The sequence below is a fragment of the Amphibalanus amphitrite genome, unplaced genomic scaffold (genome assembly GCF_019059575.1).
Source record: "Amphibalanus amphitrite isolate SeventyFive unplaced genomic scaffold, NRLGWU_Aamphi_draft 000526F_arrow, whole genome shotgun sequence".
Lineage (NCBI taxonomy): Eukaryota > Metazoa > Arthropoda > Thecostraca > Balanomorpha > Balanidae > Amphibalanus > Amphibalanus amphitrite.
This window is the reverse complement of record NW_024882020.1, coordinates 387,058-412,863: the sequence shown is the minus strand read 5'-3', so window position 1 is coordinate 412,863 and position 25,806 is coordinate 387,058. Positions and strand designations below refer to the sequence as shown.

At 47.6% G+C, this 25,806-nt stretch overlaps 1 protein-coding gene across 1 annotated transcript in view; it reads left to right on the top strand.

Moving 5' to 3' along the window:
* Positions 1 to 10,105, top strand: part of LOC122393265 — a 36,947-nt gene extending 26,842 nt beyond the window's left edge. Inside the window, exons 2-3 of the mRNA XM_043389146.1 lie at positions 2,889 to 3,049; positions 6,676 to 10,105. Coding sequence (XP_043245081.1) covers positions 2,889 to 3,049; positions 6,676 to 6,732 — 218 coding nt within the window. The 3' untranslated portion in view covers positions 6,733 to 10,105. The remainder of the gene's footprint in view (positions 1 to 2,888; positions 3,050 to 6,675) is intronic.
* The last annotated feature ends 15,701 nt before the right edge of the window (positions 10,106 to 25,806 follow it).

The window sequence follows — 25,806 nt, the reverse complement described above, 5'->3', positions numbered from 1 at the left end:
AAATGCGCCTCTTTTGGACGAATATCGTTCAAAACGCTCTCAAACATCGGTTCATAGGTAAACATGACACACTGAATAGGAAAAATGCACCTGTGACCCCTCTGTGTGCCCCTGAGGTCATCTCAGGTCATGAACGGTCGCCAGCAGTTTTTTGGCTATAACTTTTGATAGAGACGTGTTAGAGCGGTGAAAACACGTCAGATGTGTTCAGCTCGACGATACGGATCGACTGATATGCAACATGACCCTTTTCGGTCAGGTCATGACCTTGACCTGAGGTCAAATTTTCAAAATGACCTTTCAAGGTCAACGAATAGTTCATTCGACGCGTCTCGACGAGAGGAACACGATGCTGGCAAAAGTAATGTCATGGCTCTTATGAGTCAAAAGTTATTGACGAAAAAACGTTTTTCGTAAAAACGGCTATTTTTGGAGTTTTTGCCCTCTGGAGGCTAAACCGTTGACCTGAGGTCAAATCTGAGAACATTACTCAGAAAGGTCTGTAAAAGGGCTATCGAATGCGCTTTTCCGCGGCGCTGTAGCTCTATCGGTTCCCGAGATAGCCGTTGGCAGTTTCCAAAATGTTGAAATAGTCAACATTTTACCTTTGGTGACCTCTGGTGACCTGACCTTTGACCTGACCCAAAAAATGACCGAAGTGTTGTCGTCCTTATTTTTGACGCTCTTTCGATTGCCGCTTACCGCGTGTCGCTACGTGGCCCAGGAGCCGAGTTAGACGGGGGGGGGGGGCGTGAAAACGCCCCCCCCCCCCCAGCACTCGGCGGAAAGTTCAGGCCACCAGCACGGCGCGGGTTAATTTTATCACCGGAGCAATGACCCTGAAACAAACGCCCACACTTGACTCGGTGAGCCGGGCCATGTCCGACTGGTAACCATTGTCCTCCATATATTGCAATGCAGAAGAACCCCTGCCTGAAATCGGTCGCTGAGTGGGGCTGAATGTGCCCTGATGTGCCCTGACAGTACCCTGTGCCCTGCCACTGTCAGTTTGGGTTCGCGAGAGCTGAGAGCAGAGCGAGATGGCTACCGCCTCGGGAACGTGGCCAAATAAACGGATTCTGCAGTATAAGCAGAGGTGGCTATAGAATGAGTCGTAATAATTGGCTTTGCAGTTTTATAAGTCATGATCCTCAGTACTGCATTTTAACATTACATTACTTCAGACTCTGTTGTTTTTATTAGACGGTGTTTGTTGTTTCTTTGACCTTTTGCCTAGGAGATACAGCAGTTTGCGAGCACAGTGTTTCATCATGCGGCGCTGTGACGTCGGCCCTGCGGCAGCCGTCTGCTCCTCCTGCCCGCGGCTGCCATCCAGGCCAGCGCTTCGTGTCAGGAACATGAACTGGCTCATCTGGCCAGCCTGTGGGCGGCTGATCGCCCGACGGCCTCGTCTGGTGGCGCCAGATTTTAAAGATAGCGACCCCGCTACCGGCAGCGCGAGCTAAATCGAGTGAGTTGCTGAGCAAATGAGATGGAGTTTTAACAAATCAGAAGACACGAAAGGGCAATTTGATTCATTGGCATTAAAGTTGATTCGAACAAACTCGAATGGTGCCGGTAGCAGCCCTGGTGCAACTGCGCAGTCACCCTGCTGGCTGGGAGAGAAAAATAAGGAAAGGAAAGATGGAAATGATAAATAGAATGGTTTACTTATGTACACCAAATGTGGAAATAAAGAAACAGATACGACATCGAAAGAGAAAAGCTCATCTCCGTGTTCATGAGTGTATTGTAAGTCACTATACATTCTAATATTATATACAATAGCTGAAGCCATATGTGGGAAAATCCAGTCCCTACAATGGTCAATATACTGCGATTGTACTTGGACCTTGTGTGCCCGGTCCCATCAGTAGTAGCTGGCTCCCGCTAAGCGCGTCTTCCGGCTCACGGGACGCCATCGATCGAAGGCTCATGCTCGGTAACTGGCCCGGGCCGTACGCCACAGGAACGGATCATAACCTACCACGACGGACCGAACGCTGCTAAGACAGGTCCTCCTCTACTAGGATAGGCCGTTTGCCTTTGTGCATTGGCTGTATAGTGTATACCACTGGGACGGATTATATTACGATAAGATGTACGCACATCAATAGGATGCCATTGGACGTCGTCCCGCCCGCTTTTGAGACTGGTCGTACTTTTCTACGTAGAACGGACGTGAAGCCACGTGGTTGCTGAAGCCACGAACGTGGTTGCTGGAACCACGGACGTGGATGCTGAATCGCTCTCAGCTACCGCCGTGCCGCCCAGTGAAGAGGCCCGTGCTCACGCGACCGGCGTAGCCCTACCATCGACTACATACGTAGGAGCGGCGCTGTTGCACCACGTTCAGTCACCGGCCGGCGGCTCGATTGGCCGACCGAAGTTAGCGCTGTCTGCCATTGTGCCGGCCGTGGCCAACTTTGGGCGTCTTTGATTGGTTGCTTCTGCCCGGCTCCGAGCTGCTTAAGTAGTTTGTGCTGACTTAGCTCAGACCGAAAAATAGCAAATTATGCATTTGTATACTTAGGTGGATACAGGATCGGAGTTCGGCTGATGAGTGCCTTATCAGCAACGGATAGGACTTTGAAAGAAAAGCGCCAGCGTAAAGAGCATGTCTCTGTTGTTAAAGTTTACCGCTTACCAACAAACATTTGTAGATAATGTAAGAAAAAGAAACATCGCACGTTACAGATAAAGCAGATGTTGTATCTTGACACTGAACAACACAAAATGTCGCCACCAAGCACTGATACCGTTGTTCGTATCTCATCCCCTTCCGTGTTTATTTTCAGTATCACAGCTCGACCGGGTAAGACTGATCCTCTTCTGCAACCTAAGTTATGTTCACTGTTCACTGAGCTCCTTTTTTGTGTCTGTTTCAGAGTGTCCCCCGACGGAGGAGGGGATGGACCGGTTCGCGTGTCCAACGCCCAACATATACGATCGCTATCTCTGTATAGACGATCACTTACTCTGCGACGGTTATAACTCGTGTCCGGGGGGCGAGGACGAGGATCGTCGCAACTGCCTCTTCTATAAAACGGTGAGTGTTTGAACTGTATCAGCGGGGGAGACACTGACACCGATACCGAAATGATAATGACCCCGACACTGACACTGAAACTGATACTGACAGCGGCACAAACAGTAATTCCGACGCCAACACTGACACCGAGTCTGACACTGACACTGACATTGAGACACAGATCCCGACACGGGAACTAGAGAGAAAAACACAGACGCATTTTCAAGTTTCTAGAGCAGACTGGGATACAGGCACTGCTAGTGATACCGACACCGACTTTGACACTGACACTGACGCAGACGCAGAAGCAGAAACTAACACTGACACCGGCACCCACACTAAAGACGACACCGTCGGTACAAACACCGCACTCTGTGGCCAGGACGACGTGTTTGTAGGCAAACTGTGGCGTGTGTTTATAGCCGGTGGACAGTGTCTTTCAGTCATTTCACATGATTGGACGCACACGCACAAGATTGTCCGATCAATAGCGCCGACCTATAGCCTGGGTCGAGTGACGGTCCAGCCCCCCCCCCCACACACACACATCTACCAACGCCACTGGTCCCCCTTCCTGTGGAAGTAGGCAGCCCGTCGTTTCGCGGCACCTGGTCACCTCGACAACGCTCAGAAAAAGGAGCGATGTTGACTGGGACTCACTCAGAGTCACGCTTTTTTCGAGGCTCGCAACTTTTCCAGACCCTCCCAGCTGAACTAATGTAATGACTGTCCCTAGTGTGGCTCCATTTCGGTGTCTGTTTTCATTCCCGCGTAGTTCGTCCGTCGAACAAAAAGCAGAACAGGCGAAAATGGTGGACTCCGAGGAGCGACCTGGCACTCAGGATTCCTTTGGCGGCCATCAATGATGAAGTGGCATTTCTGGACGCAGCTGCAAAAACACACCCACACAAACGCACATTTATCAGAGTGGGCAGGCGCGATTTAGAGGGACAGCCCGAGGACATTGGACGGGCCCGTCCGTAAATCCGTATGCGGAGAGAATCCGTAAGCGGTGCTATCCTCCGCTGTCATGCCCTCGGGGGAGTTTTCGTCAGTCCGTGACACCCTGCGGCATTGGTCCTCGCCTTCTCCGCGTCCACTGGGAGGCGGCTGTCCGTATCCCAGCTGCCGCGGGCACCGGGGAGTCCGGAGGGAATGCGGTATCTCCAGACCAGAAATTCGCCCAGCAATATGCTCGCCGCTAGGCTAGTCCGTTTCCCATATGTGGCCCGCATACGGTGCCGTCTTTATAAGCGGCATATGATAATCGCTGGACAGGCGTGCGGCCCTAAACGGTCATAAAATATTCCACGATTAGGTAAATTATACGGAGCTTTTATGCATGCTCTAAGTGCATAGAAAATTGCCATACGTAGATAGCAATTAGCAGTTGGTCACTAGGTAAGTGCGTAGTTATTGCATGAGCTGTGGTGCAATACCTTCCCTGTTTTTTGAATAGCATACGCTGTTGATGCACTAAGTAGGTGTGTACTTATATACCTACAGTCTACCGTTTCAATTGCAACACACTTTTACACAAGCAATTGAATTATTTGCATGGTGTGTCAAAAGTGGAAATAGCCGGTGCGCCGTCTGGCAACCCGGCAGCCCGCCGCCATAGGGAAATTCATGCTTTTTGTCGCTTTTTCGCTCCTTATGAGTCACTTGATCTAATTAGAGCTTAACCCTCGCCCGCACATGCCATTTTGCCATCCTAGAACGCACATGGGGGGGGTGGTTGCCACCCCCCCCCCGCGCCATTTCGTTCCTGTTGGAGATAGAGCTTAGCAGTAAAGACCAAAAAGATTCTTTGGGAAGAGACGAATCCAATGATACCCAGTTTTACCTTCTCAGGTCAGTCATTGACCTTCCAGGTCAGGTCAAACTAAAAAATGTTGCTGTTTTGGGTCACCGTTGGATATCAAGTGCGCTGCTTATCAAATACCGATGACGATGCTGTTTTCTGGTGCCAAGCCAGCTAGAACCTCTTTGTCACACTATCCGACCAGAATTTTGCTGCTGAGGTCATTTCAGGTCAAGTTAGGTCAAGGTCAATTATATGTGTTTGTATGTCTGTGTGTGTCTGTGTGTATACTGATGTGTGCACCGATTGTTTTTGGGTCCATATCACATGAAATCATGATCTGAGAAGCTTTTACCAAAAATGCAGTCAAAAAACTTCACAAAAAGTAAATTCAGCTTGCCTAAAACGCAATTATCTTAGATGACCTAGGTTGACCTTGACCCTGACCTTGACCCCTGTACATCGTCGAACAACATGTTCCATGATAGGTGGGAGGTAAGACTGGCAAAAAAGGCCGAAATCAGGGTGTCAAAAGCTCACAAGGCCCATGGCAAACGCAAGATGTTGAGAATTGGCCATTTGGGTCATGACATGACCTGAAAAACAAGGTCATATCTCCGAAACCAAAAATCACAGAAACTTGAAATTTTCAGTGGACATCGAGAAAGGATAGACGAGCAGCTATACGAAAAATCAGCTTTCTAGCTCTAAAAATGTTGAATGCAGAGCAGAAAGACTGCCTGGGGGGGGTGGCAACCACCCCCCCCATGTGCGGGCGAGGGTTAACTAGGAACGAGGCGGGTCACTTGGACGTATTCGGGAGCCGAATGCGGTGTTTTGGAGCCAATACCTGGGGAACCCTATCCGCCCAATGCGAGTTTTTAAGAGTCTGCATGCCCAAATTAACGTTGAGCGCGGCCGTTTTCGGTCGGTTTTCCGCGACCTTGTGGCGAAATCGCCTTATTTATTCAACCAGGGTGGGCTAATTTGCTTAACTAGGAATGAGGCGTTGAAGAGAATTGTTCAAGGAATAGAGCTGTGCAAAAATATTTTTTGTATTTTTAAAACTGTATCCGCCCTCGAACGATAAATATTGTTGGCCCATTAGAAACACATCCCCTGGAATGCGTTTGGACTTGGCTGGATCTAATATTAGCGAGTATCTGCTAATGCAGTTTCTTGGCTTACACAGTACGCACACAAGCACACATACTTCCTGCCCTTGGTTATTCCTGACTTGAATGAAAATTTTGCTGTAATAACTATTCCCAGCAGTTAACAGGTTTTAGTGCAGTGCCAATTCGGAACCGTTCAGCGCCGCCATTCGGCGGCCGGCGGCGGCGCGGCGCCGCCGGCCGCCGCGCCGCCGCTCTGGCAGGGTGTTTGACTTTATATCTCTGTTGCTAGAAAAGTTGTGGACCGATTTACTTGAATCTTGCATGAAAAGATCCGCCATTCAATTCTTAGCAGGTAACGAAAATTTGACGTCAATTGCACGATCCGCTGCCCATATTGTAGTACTGCCATCTATTGACAAGGCTGGCGAACTAAAGCCGGGCGGCTATTTCCACTTTTGACACACCATGGGTCTGTTTAGCTTCACTAGCCAACAGCCCCAGGGTGAATAGTGAAGAAATTGGACCAGGTTGTAGGAAGCCAAATGTCAAACAGTCGCAGTCCCGGCCAGCTTCAGGCCCCCAGTCAGCAGTTGCTCATCCATCACATAACAGCACCCCAGTATACCTACCAATAAACGAAACCTGTCCTGCTGCTTCTGCGAAACGTGTCCCAGAAGTTGTCTCGCTGCGTTTCTCTGACTGGATCTTTCTCTCCTTTGCAGACCAAGTCACATCTGAATGTGCTGGCGGACGCGCTTCTCCGGGTCATCAGAGGCTGAGACCTGGAGCAGCGCTCAGGAAGACCAACGTCTCTCTTCTCCCTGCTGAGCCCCCGGACCTAGGTTAGCCAGCTCCGCATCGCCGCCGAAATCGTCTCGTCTTCTGGTACCCGTCGCCGCTGCCGCTGCCGCCGCTCTCGGTCGTCAGGCCTCGGAAGCACTGGCGTCGCGAGATCAGCATACTCTTCGTCAGAACGTCCAGCCGCTAGAGGTCGAAACGGTCCAACCTCAAGGGCGATATGGGCCTGACTGGGATGCAGTTCTGGCTTAGCGGACGTGGAGTGTCCCCAATCAGGTCGCGTTTCAACAGCCTATCAACGCTTATCTGCTCTACATGTATGTAGTTCTATCAACAACCTGTTAGCCAATGAGGCCACCATGTCGCCTGCCTTGGTGGCCCTGCTGTTGGGCCGCGTCTGTGAGGCTCAGCGCCGGTTCAGCTCCGTGGGTCAGCCTTCTCGCGCCTGTTGTCTGTCGGCCGCCCTCGCCTCTCCGGGTCGCCGCCAGAGGAGCGTCAAATCGGCATACGCATGCCCGCAGGCATTCTCTCACTCTCTTCAGTGCCAGGTGTAATGGGAAGAGGTTATCACCTCCTCCCGCGAGAAGGGGGCGCGTTGGGCGGGTCTGATGCACCTCCTATGCGGGCCCTGTCTGATCACTGGCATAACCAAGACGGCCAGTTCACCTGTGTGGGAACTGGGAAATATCTGTTACTGTTTCCTTCGAAAAATGGTTATTCATTCAATGTGAGCGTTTCAAGACTCAACAAAGCAATACTCGGGCAAGAAGGGGTCATATGGAGACGTAGGGATCGCTCTGGTGGATCCAGCCTTGTTTGCTCTGTATGAACTTGCATCTACAGCTTGCAGATATAACTGGTGACCAAACCCAAGTCTGATCAAAAACCTATTCCTCCTGACAGGAGGCAGATATGTGTGCTTGGGTACCCTAAATTACTCCACTGCACTTTTTCGATTCATATGCTTAACTGCCAGGTATTATCTATAATTAGATACAACCTCTATCGAACGAGCACACATGATTATAATCTATAGACAAATGTGCGTCTTCTTTGCTCGTGTCTCTAATGTATGCGATGAAAATTTATTCATTATTAGTGCAATAATGCCACCAACATCTGTTCGCTCAACTCACCACCCTCTTTGATGCTGATAACAAGGTGCTTTTACGACGTTGCGTGTAATAGGTTTTTCGCGAAAAAGCTATTTCGAGCTAACAAGATTCATTGAACGATGTTTAACTATGTCCGTACACTTTAAACTAGCACTCAGGACTATCATCAGAAAAATATAATCGGACACACAGCATTAGGACGTATTCTACGTTAATGACGCTATAAAAGCCACCGCTACCACGAAACACTGCTGTAGCTATGCTATGTCGAGTGCTAAAAATGGCCTTTGCTCGCTAATATCACTGTAGACGAAGTAATTAACACATTGAATATGAACAATGGGGTTATATACGCTTGTATCAGTATGCTAAATCGATGAAATACTCCAGCTCATGGTAGCGACACTTTGTCCCGTCAAAGCATCAGCTATTATTGTCATTATGACCGACTGCGACTGTCTCAGGATTTCTTATTCCCCCCCCCAAAAAAAACTCTGTTTCAACTGTTGTTGAACGCCGCTTGGCGCCCTCTGGTTGCGGGTGTTGAAGGCTGAATCTAGTTGAACCGAGTCACAGTCTGAGCTGAGTCTGAGTCGGGTGTCGGCTCGTGCTTGTGTGAGCTTCTCAGTGAGATCGTTCTGAAAGTGGCGTGAATCTGCTGGGTCGAGTGCGTTCTGCAATGACTCGTGCTGTCCAGCGCGAGTCTCTGCGGCCGTCATACCGCATTTGTTTGCCGATTTCACTGTTTAGAATTAATTCTGTGTGCAATTTGGGCAGGATATTATTGTGGATAAATAAATCACGCTAATAGTACCTGAGGCATTCAGTAATAATTGTAATTGCATTGCTGCAAGTCTTGCTATTCATCGCCTTTGGTTTCTATTTTGGTCCATGTAGTTTGCGCGAACCACTAAAGCTTGAGGTTAGAAGGACTATGGCACGCATTTTCCGTTTGTTGAAAATGAAATGATCGAATTCTCCTTCGCCATGGAGGTTTGTTTCAGCGATCTCAGTTTGTGTCTCATTTCATGGATTGTTCACGTTGAAATGTGATGTTCATCTCGGCTGATGTACCGTCATTTGTGTACATTTGTGACATCGTCTTTGTATATAATTCTCTGTCTCTCTTTCATCTTCATTTGCTGCTGTTCGGTCCGTCTGTACGTCTGTCGTTCGGTCGCCGCGGCAGCCCTAAGTTGGCGCAGTGTCTGGTGGTCGCTAGCGATGGTCCCGTTCGGATCTCGCTGCCGCTGTACTGAGGGTCGCTCGCCGCACGCCGGCGGGCTCGTGCCGCCTGCCGCCGACCGGCCCAGCTCCACACGAGGGCACAGCTCGACACGAACGGATAGCGCGGGCGCCCGAGACACGGCGCCCACGTGACCAGTGGGGTCGTCTCGACCTGCGCCCCGGGCCGCCCGGCGCCCGGCACGCGGCGCCCGCCCGGCAGGCAGCCGGCGCTGGCGGCGGCACGACACCGCGCCACGACGACTGTGCCCCGTCGCGGCGCGCCCCGCGGCGCCGCCCCCGCCCCCGCCCGCGCCCGCGCCCCGGCCCCGGCCGTTCGCCGCCGACCGCTGAGCGGCTAGCACGCCACAGCTGGGACCGCAAGCACGCCACCACTGCGCCCAGCGGCCGGCCCCGGGCGGTACCTTTGTCGATGCCACTTGGGCAAATGAGAGGATTAGCCGTCTGGCCGGTCGGTGGACGGCAGCTCTGCCGGCAGCGCTGCGCCTCTACTCCGGTAGACAGGTGCACGGCCGGCGGCCGGGGCCGGGCCCGCCAGCGCGCCCCAACAGCGACCCGCTCTACTTTGTCGCCTGTAACCTGTTCCTGTGAACGTATATTTATATAGTATGGTGCCGAGCGCAGTTGTCTGATGTTTAGCTGTTATAAAGTGAGCCGCGTTGCCCAACTGCGTGGCTGGCGGCGATTTATGAGATTGGTCACGTGCCGTGTTTATTTATATACACGTGTTGTTGCTGAAAACTGAATGACACTCAGTCGTTTGGATCTATTATCCACATTTAGAAATGCATTGGCTCATCGACGCCTGTGAATCTATGATCAATACCTAGCGCTGGAGTCAGAACTGGACGCCGTCAAAAAAAGCGTTCATCTCTTCCTACTATTTTCATTCCGGTCGGAGGCATACCAAGGAGCTGTTTGAGCGAGTTGTCTGTGCTGTAATATGGCGTGCAACCGTATCACATGAATATATAATATATTTTTCTTTCTGGACTGTCTTGTGTGCTGTTTTGCCATAAAGTGCCAACTAGTTGGGGGACCACACGCGCGGCGTACGGCCACCGGTGGTTCATCATGGCCTGTAACGACTGCTCACGGACGGCCGCGTCCTCGTGACTCGCGCGCGCGGCGCATGGTGAGCGCCAGTAACACTAATCGACGACCGGCATGGAACATGCATCGACTCAACAGCCGGCCGGCATCGATCGCCGCTGGCGTGGGCGGCCGGTGGTTAACTGGTTGGGGGCGTGCCGCACATTTGATATCACCTGCATTTGTGACGAGCGCCTGCGTGTCCCGGCCAGGGGAGGTGTGGGTGATATTCTACCATAAACAACAGTACCTCAAGGGCGTTATTATCCACGCGGTCAGGAAGATGCACGATAAGATATAACCCATAAGTTTTGGATAATCCATTATGCTTCCCTATACATCACCCAACCATTAAACCACCAACATAACAACCACCTGAATAGCAATCCAAAACACGACGGACGCATACACTCACATGTTCACTAATGCACGCACTCACGCACGAACACACCCACGCATGCATGCATGCACGCGCGCACGCACGCAATCACTCACCCACTCACTCACTCACTCACTCACTCACTCACTCACTCACTCTCTCACTCACTCACTCATTCATTCACTCACTCATTCATTCACTCATTCACTCATTCGCTCACCCACCGACGCGTTCACCCAGTCACACATTATTCTCTAACGATAATAATTTACGGTTCATGATTTTATAACAATTTTAGAGTAGCATATTACAAAAAGTCATCGCTGCATTTACTTTCTCAATATCCCTAGTAAACGTATTTTTATAAGGGTAGCCAGATTGGACATTTGATAATACTTTGAATGCTATTTTCAATATAATGTAAAACGTATATTATTTAAAACTCTTTACGAGTGCAGTTGTGTAGATCAATTGCTGACAGTAATGCACACGGATGCGACATACATTACCTGCTAGGCCCGGTAGACCATAAAAGTTTTATTTCTTCTTTCCGCAAGTTCACCGGAACGCGTGGAAAAGTGGGGTGGACATTTGAGTACCTCATAATAAATACATTAGAGCATGTCTGAGCGCGCCTTGTCGTCTGATAGACATTATACTGGGTTATGTCTTAGGGGTGAGTGGAGACGCCATGGGTACCCATTGGCAACGCTGGTGATGTCCTTCGTCAAAGGTGTGCAAACGGCACGACTAAAACGCCGAAGAGGACAAATTCGAGATAAAAGACGGCTGGGCGTCTTGAAAACTTCACGTCTCACTAGCAAAATCTCAGCTTAGAGTATCCACTTGTAGATAATAATTGATGTTGTATATTATAAGTGTTCTGGAGCTAAGGGGAGCCGTGCTCCCCTGTCCCCCTGCTCACAAGCACTTGTGGCAGGGCGAAGGTTGATATCCGCAACCAAAGCTAAATTTTAGTTAATTTATTAGTTATAACGGGAATAAGGGGAAACCCGGCTACTGATGGGATAGTCCGTTCTGCCGAGGGCCATTGAATCCGAGTTAGCATAAAGACGAGTCTCTGAACAGGCCCACGTATAAGCATATTGGGTGCATCCAGTGATCGATTTTGATAAGGCGTGGTAGCATTTTACATCTGAGGTGCATTTTACGCCATCCACAGCCACTCACGCAAGAAATGGGTGGCTTTATCACGATTGGAGGGAGTTTTATGCACCGGTTGTATAGTTAGTTTTGTTTGTTTTGGACAGTGTTTTACTATATCTACTACTTCATAATGAATAAAAGCATATGGATACATCCGAAATTACTTTATGAAACCGGTTGGACGTAAAATACAACTAAAAGGGTAAACTAAATTGCACCAGCCGATATTACGATTTACGCCCCTATGTTAAATCAGCTGGAGACTGAGCAGTGAGCACCGACCAGCGTGACCTCACGGGGCCATTCGGTTTCCTTCCGTTGGCGGCGTTGTTGCGTTAGTGGAGAAGCAGTTCCGGCGCCGCACGAGGTTCCGGAGCTCGTTTACGACCGCCAAATATTTAAATCCAGCCGTTAGGTAGGCTTTAACCCGCGCACCGACGCACTATGGTTGGAAACGGCTTTACGGATGGCCGGGGGTCAACGCGAAAAAATGTTTTGCCCATAACTTGTTAATGCGTAGACCGACTGCGATGAAACTTTGCATAGGTATACCAGTGTCTTTCGTGCATCATGCAGTAACTCAGAAACGACGAGGTCACGTCACGTGACGCGTGTGTGACGTCATCATTGCAAGCATGTTATAAGTCGCCTATGTCTTTCGTAATGTTATCGATATCGCGAGGCATTTTGAACATGTTTTGAATACTGCTACACTGAATGGATATTGTTGTTATGCTTTAGGGCGAGAAATTTCAACGTAGTGACGCACAGTGTCCTACTATTTGTCATAAAGGGTAAAAAATTGGAGAAAAAATATTAATGATTTTTTTTAGATTGGGCAAAAGTAAGAAATAAAATGACGATCAAAATGACAAAAAAATGCGTCTGATTAACCCGGCAGTTGTTGGGGTATTTCCCCACCCACTGTTTGCCGGGGGGGGCGTTCAACGCCCCCAGCCGATAACTCGAGAACCAATAGGCGCAGCGAAACGCACGAGGCGGCAAACGAAAGAACGCGACGAGACGATTCAGATGAATACTTGAAAGTTGAATTTCGAGGTCACCGGTCGGGTCAAGGTCAGGTCAAACACTTGAAATCAGGCTTTCAGTAGCATGGACTTTAGAACCTCGCAATCGGTGCCTCTCGTCATAAACTCTGTCACAACTGTGCACAACCCTTCATATAAGTGCTAAGAGAGTGTCAGATCCATGTAGGGGCCAGTCAAACATAGGCCAGGGTCAAAGTCAGGTCAATCAGGTAAGCACATAACGCCGAAAATTAAAACTGGTACCTATTCGCAGCCCACGACACATGTTTTATGGGTACTTTTGGGCGTAGAACACGATGGTGACATTCATTTTATCATACAAGTACGTATTTAGTTGAAAAAAGATCAATTTCAGAAATGCATGCATCATGGTCGTGAAGAAGTCAGAAGAAGTGAATAAGGAATGGCCAAGATTCAGTTCAAGATTTTGGAAAATGTAGAACGATGATCAAAAATCATAGACAGCCATTGGATTTGCCATGGTATTGGCAGTGTAATGGCTTTTAGAGCATGTCTGTATGTCTGTTCTGTCAGTGGATATCCATATCTATACTCCAGGATATCCATACACGTTTGCACGATATCCATACTCCAGGTGCAGGGGCGAGCAGTTACTTCTTACGAGGGGTGCGGAGTCGAAGTCAGAGTCGGAGTCAGAGTCGGAGTCGGAGTCAGAGTCACCCAGAGTCGAAGTAACGAGCCAGGAGTCGGAGTCGGAGTCACAGTCGGTCAGGAGCCCGCAGTGGAAGTCGGAGTCGGTAGGAATCGGAACAGCTCCATCACGACTCCGAAACATTGGCAGGGGTCCGGAGTCGGATACGGAGTCGCCCGGAGTCATGTCAACGAGCCAGGAGTCGGAGTCGGAGTAGGAGTCGGAGTTGGTGCCACCACGACTCCGCAATCCTGATTCTTACCATCACTTATTAGGATAAGCCATTGCACGACTGACGAACCGACCTGCTGCTAACGAAGCGACGGGTAGGTACGCCTCGGGAGATGAAGCTTCACAGAAGATTTTGCGCAGAAGTGCGCAGTTTGCTTTTAGGTTCCCCTTACGCAGAATTGAACAGAGATTTATTCTGCCAAAAAGCTCAATGGAGGTCGATGGAGAACTTTTTGTATGTCCAATGAAACATAAACGTAATTTTGCAAATGTTGCTGTAGTGACACTGCAAACAGAATGCAATGCCGTTCCTGATTTTGAACACGCATGGGGAAAAGAGTCACTCCACTCGATAGCCAAGATAACAAGGATTATTTTGATATATAATAATCCAGTTTTACAACGTCATTGAGGTACTCCACATGCTATCACCAGCGAGGTTGTTTAAACCTTTGACGGCGCACCAAAAAAGCCACTATCAGAAACTCCCGATTACACGTACGATAATGAAGACTAAATGCGCAACTAAATATTTTTTTCTGCCCAATTCAAAACATTTCATCAATTTCCAACAGAATGACACCCCAAATGTACATATATTCCGAAATTGCCCAAGGCCATCCGTGAGGCCGTTTCCAACCATAGTGCGACGGGGGTCTGCGCCAACTTAGTACCGACGGGGGGGGGGGCGGATGACCGCCCCCCCTGAGATCTCGAGAACGAAGCAAGATAGCGACAAGCGGTAAACGGCATCGGATACGCACGGACAAGGTCTACAATTTTTACTAAGGTCATTTTCAGGTCAGGTCAAAGATGACGTCACAGGGGTCGAAAAAGTCAAAATGGCGGCGCTAGATATGGAGAGGGTTTTTCTCGAATAACTTTCGAAGTAGTCAAGATAGGAACAAACTAAGGGCATCATCGTGATCCTCTCGTCAATCCGCATCGAATGATATATATGTTGACCTCGAAAGGTCAAGGTCAAAGGTTGACCTCAGGTCACGTGACCTCGAGGTCATCATGTATATCATTCGATGCGTCTTGACGAGCTGAACACAATGAGACCATCCGCGCGGCTGTATCTTGTTCCTGTAAGGAGTTATTGGCAAAAAACCTTTGGTGACCTTTGATGACGTCACATGACCTTACAGCTGCCCAACAGCAAAACAGACCTCAAGGTAGTGAAGGTTGATCGTATGTGAAGTCATGTATGGTATATGGGGCCATTCCGACCCGTTTTAGTGGTAAAAACAGGGAGTTGATTTTTCCCCCATTGACTTATAATGGGGAGGTCGCGAAATTGACCTGACCTTAGGTCACCGACATCAAAATTCCGAGATAAACAAATTGTAGCTACTAATGACCTAATAACATCCTGCGACTTTCAAAGGCCTCCGACATCTACTGTAGCTCTGGCACGGTGACAAAGTTGCAAAAAAGTGACTTGAGGTTGGGTCATTCAAAGTGACTTGGTGACCAGACCTTAAAAGTTAGGAGGTTCAAACTTGCACACCATGTGTAAAATTGATGAGAGAATAGTCATACCAAATTTCGCGGCGCTACGCGCCGCGGTTTTCCCGCTATCCGCGAAAAACCTCAGCGGGGGGGGGGGGGGGGGGGCGGATATCCGCCCCCCCCCCGTCGGTGCGCGGGTTAATGGATCGTGGATGGGCAGTGTTTGTATAGCACAACAGCGAGAAAAAAGAGTAGAGGTAAAGGAGTCGGAAATCAATGGGAGGAAATACATTATCGGGTCTCGCTTTTCACGTGCTTTTCACGGGAACAGAAATATGAAAATGTAAAGAGAGGGAGAGGGAGAGGGAGAGGGAGAGGGAGAGAGAGAGAGAGGGAGAGGGAGAGGGAGAGGGAGAGGGAGAGGGAGAGGGAGAGAGAGAGAGCGAGCGAGAGCGAGAGAGAGAGGGGGAGGGCAAGGAGTTTGGCACGTGCTTGGTTTGATTGTAAATGAAAAACGGCCGACAATCACCGCAATCTTGACCGCAATGACAGCAGCCGATGCGATATCGCTAACACAAAAAACAATGTAGTTGTTTTGGCCAAGGTTTTGGCTGTTGTTGGATTGAAACCTCATCAGCATTTAATACAAATAATTAAAATGAAACATGTCGCAGTGGGAGAAGAAACAAAAATGAGCACAAAAATTGTTTTCTGTAATGTGGCGGATGCTATACGGATGCGGATGCTCGTATGTGACCAAACTAGTGGTGTCGCCCATAGAGATCTTATATACATATGTATATATGTATATAAGATCTCTATGTGGTATCGCCAACGTATGTCCAAAGTCCGTCCAATGTCCAATGCTTACGTCGATTGTCCGTCCAAAAATGTCCAAGCCAGCCATTTGTCCAAAGATGTCCGACACCTACGCAATAGTTTACACTCAACACTGTTATTTAATTTGCATTTCATGTACCGTTACAAGCACAAAATTATTAATCATATCGAAAGCTGAGCTTTCTAATAGCCAATCCATGTTAAACACGACTTCTTTTTTAAAATGTTGAGGTGTAGCAAGTTGTCCAAAGTTGTCCAAAGCCTGCTGCCATTGTCCAATCGAATTCCGAATTGGACATTGGACAAAATCGGAATTCTGAAGATTCAAGTTCCGATTGACACCACTAGACCAAACGTGAGCATAATAAACTGATTTTGTGTTGGGCAGCAACAAAAAGGCGTAATGATGCTAATTTCATTCGCTTATTCATCTAAGGCAGGCGATGATGAAAAGCGCCCAGACACCCAGTCTGAAGTTCGATGTTTTTTTCTGCAATCAAAGCACAAAAATCGGGATTGTTAATCATAGTAAGTGTTTCGATTTCTTGGCTATTTGCCTACCGCTGTTGATCGTGTATCTGTTTCAAAAGCAAAAATAGCAGCCGTCCTGTCACTCTGTGCGATTTAGTATGACAGGCTTAATGATGTTTTGGGCCAATCGTCTGTTTTTGTGACCCCGTATAGAAGATAACATCCATTTAATTATACCTACCTACTGATACTGAAGCGATTGCGTTGTCAAGAAGGTGAAAATGAATTCTTTGCCGTACGAGTAACGACGTGGCATTCCCATTCTGAGGTTTAGCGCGGCAGTACCCAAATGTATGCTGAGCTGCAACAGCTGCTAACGTCTGTTGCTGGAGCTATTTTATTTCCAATCCAGCAGGATGCGAATACTACCTTCTAGCAGCATCCAACTCTGCCGGTCGCTGATGAGTCACTGGCAACCTCAATGAATCAATCACACTGTGACCAGCCGCTGTCCACCCTCAGAACCAAACCACCGCAGAGCTATGGATCACGAGCAGCTAAATGAACACCAACCGTCCGAATAGTCGGACGGAAGCCGGAGGTCAAACTTGTCACCAACTGCTGCCGGATGCATGTATTTCATACGTGAAATGTCAGATCTGGCAATGGTCTAAGTCAACTACTTAAAAGTTTGAAATGAGATGCAGATTTCAGCTAAAATAGCCTCCCTGGCGATTGCTCTCACATCCAAAGGAAGATGAGATGGGCGTAAGGTTTATAAGAGAGATAAACATCAGCGAGTTATTTCACTTAGCATTTCTTCTGAGGTTTGACAAGCTCATTTTTCAGGAACTAAATCATGATATACGTCATAAGATACGATCATATGATACGTTTATCATATATCATGATATACGGCAAAGAACTCATAAATGGAAAATAGAATGGAAGTACGACTTTCGATTGACACAAAATAAATGTATCACCCTGATAAAGATCAAATTAATTTCACCTTTACTATCGACACATAGATTGGTAGGTATATCATTGAAATAGACCACATCATTTAGAAAGATAGGTATATCACTGAAATAGACCACATCATTTAGAATAGTTCAATAGGTCAAATACTATTTCCCTGAAATATAATTGTTACAATTAGAAAATCAATTGCTGTGTTTCGCAATTATATCCGATCCAAAATATCGGTACCTGCAACACCTCATAGCTAGTTTGTCTAAGTGGAAAATCATGCCAAGTGGCCGCACCGCTCCGTTATACATGTAACACATTTTTCATTATCCTGGTGGCATGCTCGGGCGGCCACTGGATGGCAGTCTGCCTCAACAGAGTCCCTGACATTTCGTGTCAACAGCATAAGGTTAACACGGCCGTTATTTTTCAACCTGCAAATTTGCCAACGAGAAAACCCCTAATCGGTGGCATTATTAGTTCGTTTGTGTAATGTTCGCTGCCAATTTGTCACTGGGTATGCCGTCACCTGCGATTTATGTCGGGAAGAGGCGAGTGGTGCCCGGAGGTCTGGCGAGGAGCCCGCCCACGCCCTGGTCGGAGGCGCGGCCCTATTTCATTGCAAGCCTGCTTTGTTGGTACTGGCCAGAATGCAGCACCCCGCCCGCGCTGCGCCATGATCCTCTCTCCTCCCTCCCAACCGGATATTTCCGAAATTTCACCAGTTAGGGACACTGCACAGGCGAAGGGGAGACTGATCGGGTCAATAGTTAGTAAACCTCACTAACGTTAAACTACGAAATGTAAACACGGTTGTACACAACAAACATTACCTGAAACAACATCGAGTTAATTGCAATGGAACGCGTAAATCGTTGTGGTTTGAAAAAAGAGTGATCATGAGGTAGAGTGTTATCAAAAGATTGACGCGATAAATATTTTCCCATTTTGGAAAATGAAAGTGACCAGAAACTTATTTGCTCCCAATCAGACCACGCCGTAAATTATTTAGACATTTAGATTTAGATACCAAGAAATGTGTCTGTGTCTGTGGCCAGGCGGGAAAGCTTGTATGGCAGGAGGGCCGTGGAAAGCGGTGGTTGAGCTGCAGCGGCGGCAGTTGGCAGTTGCAGGCACGATTATTGCCAGTTGCCGACATAGCCAGCAGCTGTCGACCGCGAGGGCATACTCTGGCGCAGAACCTACGGGATAGATCGCCAAAATAGGACTGTTTCTATCGGATAAATTATTTTCAGCGCCGTGAACCAATCTAATTTGCGAGCTGCTGGATTTTCCTCTCGTGGCGGATTGAACACGTGTGGAAAGGCGACGAGAAACAGTGTTGCAAATAACCCAAACGAAATTGCAGCCGCGGGACAAACTACGAAGCGGCGATGGCCAACTCTACACTAAGGCCAGTCTGAGTTGACAATGTGCCGCAGAGCTCCCACTAGTTGTGACTGAATACGACAGCGATCAACTATACCACAGCGGCCGCAACTGCGGCTGAGTTGTGAACACCAACTGCGACCGCGGCGAGCGGGCCACTTCGGGTCGACCGATCGGCCAACTTTGGGACAGCGATCCGAACGGACGGTCGTCGAGCGGCGGCTGTTTTCAGTCCTTCGTCGAACTGACGTCATCTGCCCAGTCTGTGACGTGGGCGTCTGGCTCGCCGCAGACTCGCCACCATACGCCGCCGGCCCGCCTGGCAGCTCGCTGTAAAGTTAGCAGCCCTTCCGTAATGTCTGCGCCAGCAGAAGCTGTTTCCTCTTTATGGTTACTAACGCTGAAAAACTGCATCGTTCGGTCGTGACCTGAAAATGTCATGGATACAATGTGTTAATGGACGGCAATGCGATTGAATCCGTGGGCGATATTATCGACCAAGGGTCAGTGGACTCTGGCTGGCTGAAAAGCCTGCTTAGCGAATGTGCTCAGTACGACGAATTCGGCTCCCATGGGGCATAGACGGATGTTTCGTGCCCACGCTCAGAGTTTCGAAACCATTAGGCAGTTGGCGATTACATTTACAACGCCGGGAGGTATTGTCACGAAATGAGGGAAGAAATACGATGGCTGGTAATAGGTATTGTGTAGGAGCGATTCCCTAAGAACATAAGTGTCAATACTATGCATTGATCAATGTTAATGTCATGTCACAAAGGCCCTTTTTAGACGGCAATCGACAAAAAGTTGCGATACCTTTATAATGTTAGGAGCAAATTGTTTGATGAGTTTCCTTAGAATAACTATTTCGCCTCCTTACCTCAGTTTTGGAAGCAACAAATTCCAGGTCAGGGTCAGGTCAGGTCAGGTCACGGAAGGTCACTTTCAACTGCGTGGGTGTGCGACACATGACTCCGGGCTTATTTAGTCAGATCAGACGGTCATCTAGGTATATGTATATCTCTCCCAGCCTCACTGGCTCAATGTCTACACTCACGAGAATGTTTGTGACGTCATCATGCCATTCATAATATACATTTATGCATATGCTGGACCTACAGTTTTTTAACATACCTACATGGTCAAACATACTGGTAACAAATTGGACTTTGGCACACAATACATGCACCTATATACAGAACTGTGTAACATGTGGTTCCTTTTGTTTTTGAAAAAAAAAATGGTTAAAGCTTTTAGTATATTAGGGTAGTGTGGGGTAATTTGAACATATTTTTACGTCTTCTCCGTTGTACCAAATTCCAGCTCAACCCTGGACGAAGAAAAACTGCTTCAGTAGCGCAAGTGTCACTTGCTCTCACCATGCAAGCCTCATTTTTGGACGAGCCGAGCATACCTTGAAGAGCATAGCCTCACTTCTCCACCAAGTCACGGTGTGTTCAAATTGCCCCACCGTGGGGTAATTTGAACATACTGCCTTTACCTGTCATAAAAACGATAGTCTCGCCAGCACCGATGTTGTTTGACCCATAAACAAATAGGCAGAACAATTCTTAACATACCTTCACTTGAAAAATCAACACTACAACAAAAATAACAGTTGCAAGTAGAGGTGGCAAAAGATGAAAATTTTGGGAACCAGACTCGAACCAGACCCGGCTGGACATTTCTGGAACCAGTCAGACCCGGTCTTAGTTGGAATCGGAACCAGTTGGACCCGTTCCCCAAAAGTCAATTAATACAATCTACTTGTAGGTATCATTAGTTGCATCAAGTAAAACAGCCTATTTCCCACTGGGAATACTCACGAGCTATTGTGTGCAAAGAAACATTCACTTCATTCACTTAATATTTTGCAATAATCATGTAGTGTGCAATATGTATAGTTTATGGAAAGACCCGGTTGGACCCGTCAGAAAAGTTCCAGGAACCGGTCTGGACCCATATGGGTCTGGACCCATATGGGTTCTTGGGACCGGGTCCTCGGGTCCACATTTTGCCACCTCTAGTTGCAAGGTATCAATATCTGCACGCTGCACACCGGTCAGTTGACAGAATTCGCCTCTCTTCAATTTACAGAACGTCTATCATTTTTGTTCGATAAAAACTCTCCCAACCTTACTGCATCTGTTATATTGGTGCCAATCGAAACCTGGACATTTGGAGTTCTGATTTTGTCCAATGTCCAATTCGGAATTGGTAGGACAAAGGTAGCAGACTGGACAACATTGGACGATGGCTTGCTACACTTCAGCGCTTTTTATAAAGTAATCGTGCATAGCATTGATTTGCGAATGGAAAGCTTATTAAGCTCTCAATATAATGAACACTTTTTGGTTGGTAAAATTACATTATAAGCAATTTAAATGACAGTTTTGAGTGTTGATTAATGCGTAATTTTCGGACATATTTGGACAAATGGCTGACTTAAACATTTTTGAACGGAAATCAACGAAAATGCCGGACATTAGACGGATATTAGACGTAAATTTTTATAAAACTGGCATCACTAATCTGCTACTGCTTTGGGTCGAAAATATTGGCAAAAAAAAAAACTGGGAGCGTTGTTTTTTCGGAGCTATCCCTGTCTTCACTGAAGTTCTCACACTATGTTCAAATTACCCCACGCTAAAAGTTATTTTGCCATATTTAAAAACAGGCTTCAAAGCAAATTTCTTGGATTGAAGGCACTGATTAGGTCATTGTACAACAAAAGCCGTTGCGTATTAGGCGCTAGCAATGCAAGATTTTGCGCTGCAATGAAGTTGCAATGACGTGTTTTTAGGCGTTTTTACTTGCGAAATTGATTTTTTACAGTGTGCGTCAACATCTTCATTCCCTGAAACTTTAAACCCCATTCATATGATAGCCCTTTTAGTTACGATAATTTCCCTCATTGGTCTTATTGTCATGCCACTTATGGATTTTTCGTAATTTTCTGTTTTTCACACTATGTTCAAATTGCCCCACATGTTCAAATTACCCCACCCTACCCTACCTCAGATACATGAGCATAACGAGCGTACACTCATAGGCAAACGGATTTTTCCATTCGCTTAGGATTGCAATCTGTGTATAATGCGCATTTACTCTGTTCATGTCTCCCTGGTATAAGTGTTCAGAGTTTTTTTTTATCTTAGAGGGAAAACAAGTTTCAAAAAATTTGGACAGTTATTTGAAGGCCTAATATTTGTTCGTTTCACATTTTTTTTCGTTGTGTGACGTTGCATTTAAGTGAAAACTTGCGTAGGCAGATCAGCTTAACCCCTCGCCGGCCGAGGGGGTGGGGCGCTCCCATAGGGATTTTCGCGATAGCTCGAAACACACCGGCGATAAAAAGCTGAAACCTGGCATACCTGACATTTGATTCAACTCGGATCTTGTGACACCAACTGCATTTTCAGGTCATGTCAGGTCACTGACCTAAGACGTCATAAACGAACCTCTGCACGAGCCTCAGATGTCGCAACTTCGCAGCGCCCTCAGTGCCACAGCAGCGTTCACAGGGAGATGGAACTAACAGTAATTCAACCTCACCGGTCCAAAGTGTGGTTCCACCCCTTGCGGTTTTCTTGCGATTGGCTGGAGCCTGGAACTCGTAACAGTAAACAGCGACAGGCACGGAGAGCTGAAAACTGGCATACCAAACATGTGATTCAAGCCGGATCTCATGGTATCAATGGTACTCTTAGGGCACGTCAGGTCACTAGCCTATTACGTCATTAGTGGACAGTCCCCCCAAAACGTCTCAACTTCACAGCACCCTCGCCCCACATTGGCAGTGCGCCGTACCACCATGGAACCTGCTGCCGCCGAGCGACCAATAACCGAAGCTGAGGTTTGCTGGGTGACCGCTAGGTAGACAGAGTCGAGCAGTTCTCCACCTTCGATACGATGCCGATCACAACTCGGATCTATCCAAACGAAACGACCCCCTCACCGTTTCGCCCCTAATGGAGCTAGACCCTCGCGGAAAACGAACGTGTGCACTGTTACGAGACGCACAGATTGGCGCCCAATTTAAACCTTCGCGGGCCCGGGGAGCCGGAGTGGCGTTTTTCGCCCCGGCCCCCGGACGAATTTTGGCGATAGCTCGATAGGGAAGCGAAACTTTCAGTACCTTTGGTCCCACCAATGTGACATCTTCCAGGCAACATTTTTTGAGCTAGCACCCTTGATGTGGTCACAGGGTCGGTTTTTGTAGACACAGCACAGCAAACATCGGCGCCAGAGACGTTAACTTTAAACAGCTGCCAAAAATAGAGTTTTAGAGATAAAGACAAATTACGAGCACGGTTGTGTAGCGTTTTCTCTAGGAAAAAGATACAAAAATAGTTTTTTTGTGACCTGAGGTCAGAGGTCAGGTCACCGACCCCAAGCTGGGGTTTTAGCTTTTCGCAAATAAGTTCTACAAAAATGGTCCTAGAGCTACGGCAGTGGTACCAGTCAAGCCGCGTCGAATGCTATATATTTTGTTTGGAAAAGGTCAACTTTTATGTTGACCTCATGTGACCTCGAATGATCTTTGGTTGACCTTGTCAAATGAAAGGTCTTATATCAATAGGTTCGTAGCCGCTGATCACGAATCTGGCATCCGTTTTGCTCTAAGCTGCATTCATTTAGAGCCTCAGGATAGCAGAATTGCGTTATTTTTTTATGGCTGACTTGAATCAGTGAAATAGCTTCCCAAGGATACTCTTCCGTGACTTTGACCTTGGAGCAGCCTTGTATCGTAAGATGAACCACAAATAGGAGCCTGACAAGCTTCAAAGTATTTCAAAACATCTTGGAATTTAGAAAACAAGGTACACGAAAAAGTGAAAAGTTTGAGGTCAGTTTTGAGCGTGACTTTGACCTTGACCTTAACCGTCATCAGAATCCTCAGATTCTCGTCTTTTGGTTTACTGCCATTTTTTGCCTTTTTATGCATGCATCATGCCGTCCTCTGAAATCTTGTTTTAATATCACTACGCATATGCCGGTTTTTGCCTTTGACCTTGACAAAAATCGACCTGAGGTCACAGTGGTCACACCATTTCGGTGCTTTAGAATTGTATCGTTAAGACCTTTCGTTTTTGTTACCGATTTTACTTCCGTAGTTCCCTAATTTACGGAGTAAGACAGGGGGAGGGGGCGAAAAACGCCCCCCGCTGGGCTGCGGTGGTTGGGATACGACTTAACGGTCGTAAAATTGATCAATTTTACGACCGATAGGTACCCCCGAACCCGATTGCGACTCGCTGACGAAGTTTTGTAAATACAATTCGAAAGCTCCGACCCGAACGATTTCTTGTGGAGTAAAGTCCTCATTCACTTATTACATTACCTACGTTAGGTATCCACCTGACGGGCAAAGGCCAAAGGGTTTGCAAAAAGGTAAAAACATGGCGCTGAGCCTGCCAGTTAGAGTTCTGCACGGCTGCAAATTTCCACAGCCTAGCCGCCCCGCAGCCGTGGCTCCACAGCCACAGCCGCCCACAGCCGTGGCAAACTGTGGGTAGCCAGCCGTCAGCCGGCCGTGGATACTTTCAATGAAATGCAGCTAAATAGTATATAATAAGTTGTTTTTAGTTAAATAGCCAAAAGCACATTGCAATGGGCTATAGATTCTCAAGCTCATGAAGCATCATAGGTTAAGTGGTTGTGTATCTGGCTGAAGCCTGATGCACAACGCATGCCTACACAAGCCCTTGCAATGGGTTAAGAAAGATGGGTAGGTAGGTACCTACCTACATCAACAGAAAACATAAACAATGAACCAGAATAGAAGCACTAGCAGTGTAGACATCTAATGCCAAATCCTGAAGCATGGTTGTGGGACAGAACAACAGACCCTGATGCTTTTCATTATCAATGTTATGGAAAATGAAACTGAAGTTGATGGACTGTCAAACAGTGATTGTCTAGTCAACACTCTTGCTTCTTTCTTACTGTTATGGATTTTTATTTAGTTGTCTGTTACTGTCGAAAAGTAGCAGTGTTTTAGCTGGGTTTCGCTTAATTGCGTCGCATTTCGTATGAAATGCGTCAGTTTGTGTTCGGCGTGGTCTTTTCGGTTTTTGGTCTTACGCAGGATTATTGTTGTACGTTGTTCGGTGGAAGATGGTCGCACATGGCAAAATAGACTCTTACTGAGGATTAGGAGTTTATTTGGAACAATTTTGGTGCCGAAACCCGGGACCAGGAACCTTTTGATTTATTGATGTGATTAGACTGGAGTGGTTCCATTTCCGATAATGAGTGCAGAGCTACTAAGGAAGAGGGCGGCAGCGCGAGGATGGGTAAGTCGCTGCCGCCGTAAGCTGGAAGAGCTTTTAGAGTGCAAGGACTTGAACACTGAAGCCGTTCAGGCTGCAAAGGCTGACTGTGAGAAAAGACTAAATATTTTAGATGAAGTCCAGTCAGAAGTTGAACTGAGTTTTCCCTCTGAGGCAGAGATGATATCTGACATTGAGAGCGCTGCCGTTCTAAGAGAGGGAATTTCTGAAGTGCTTTGCAAAGCCAATGCTGCCCTGAATGTAAAGGCACCAAGCTCTGTGGGCTCATCAGGTCACCTGCAGCTCCCTAAATTAGAATTGCCCAAGTTTGATGGAAATGTTCTCCAGTGGCAGTCTTTTTGGGAATCTTTCGAAGCTGCAGTGCATTGCTCTGACTTGCCTGATGTGTCTAAGTTTGCCTATCTCAGGTCATTCCTGATTGGTGAGGCCAAAGAGAGTGTTGCTGGTCTGCCGCTGACTGGGACCAACTACAAAAGTGCCTGTGAGTTGCTGAAGGCGCATTTTGGAAGGACGGAGATGGTGATTTTCTCCCACATTCAAGAACTCCTCTCTGTTCCAGATGCCTCGTCCTCTGAAGTCCAATCCCTCCGAGAGCTGCAAGATCGCCTCCTTGTCCACATCCGAAGCCTGGCATCGTTGGACGTCGACGGTGACAGGTATGGCATTATTCTTGTTCCTATGATCCTTTCCAAGCTGACCCCT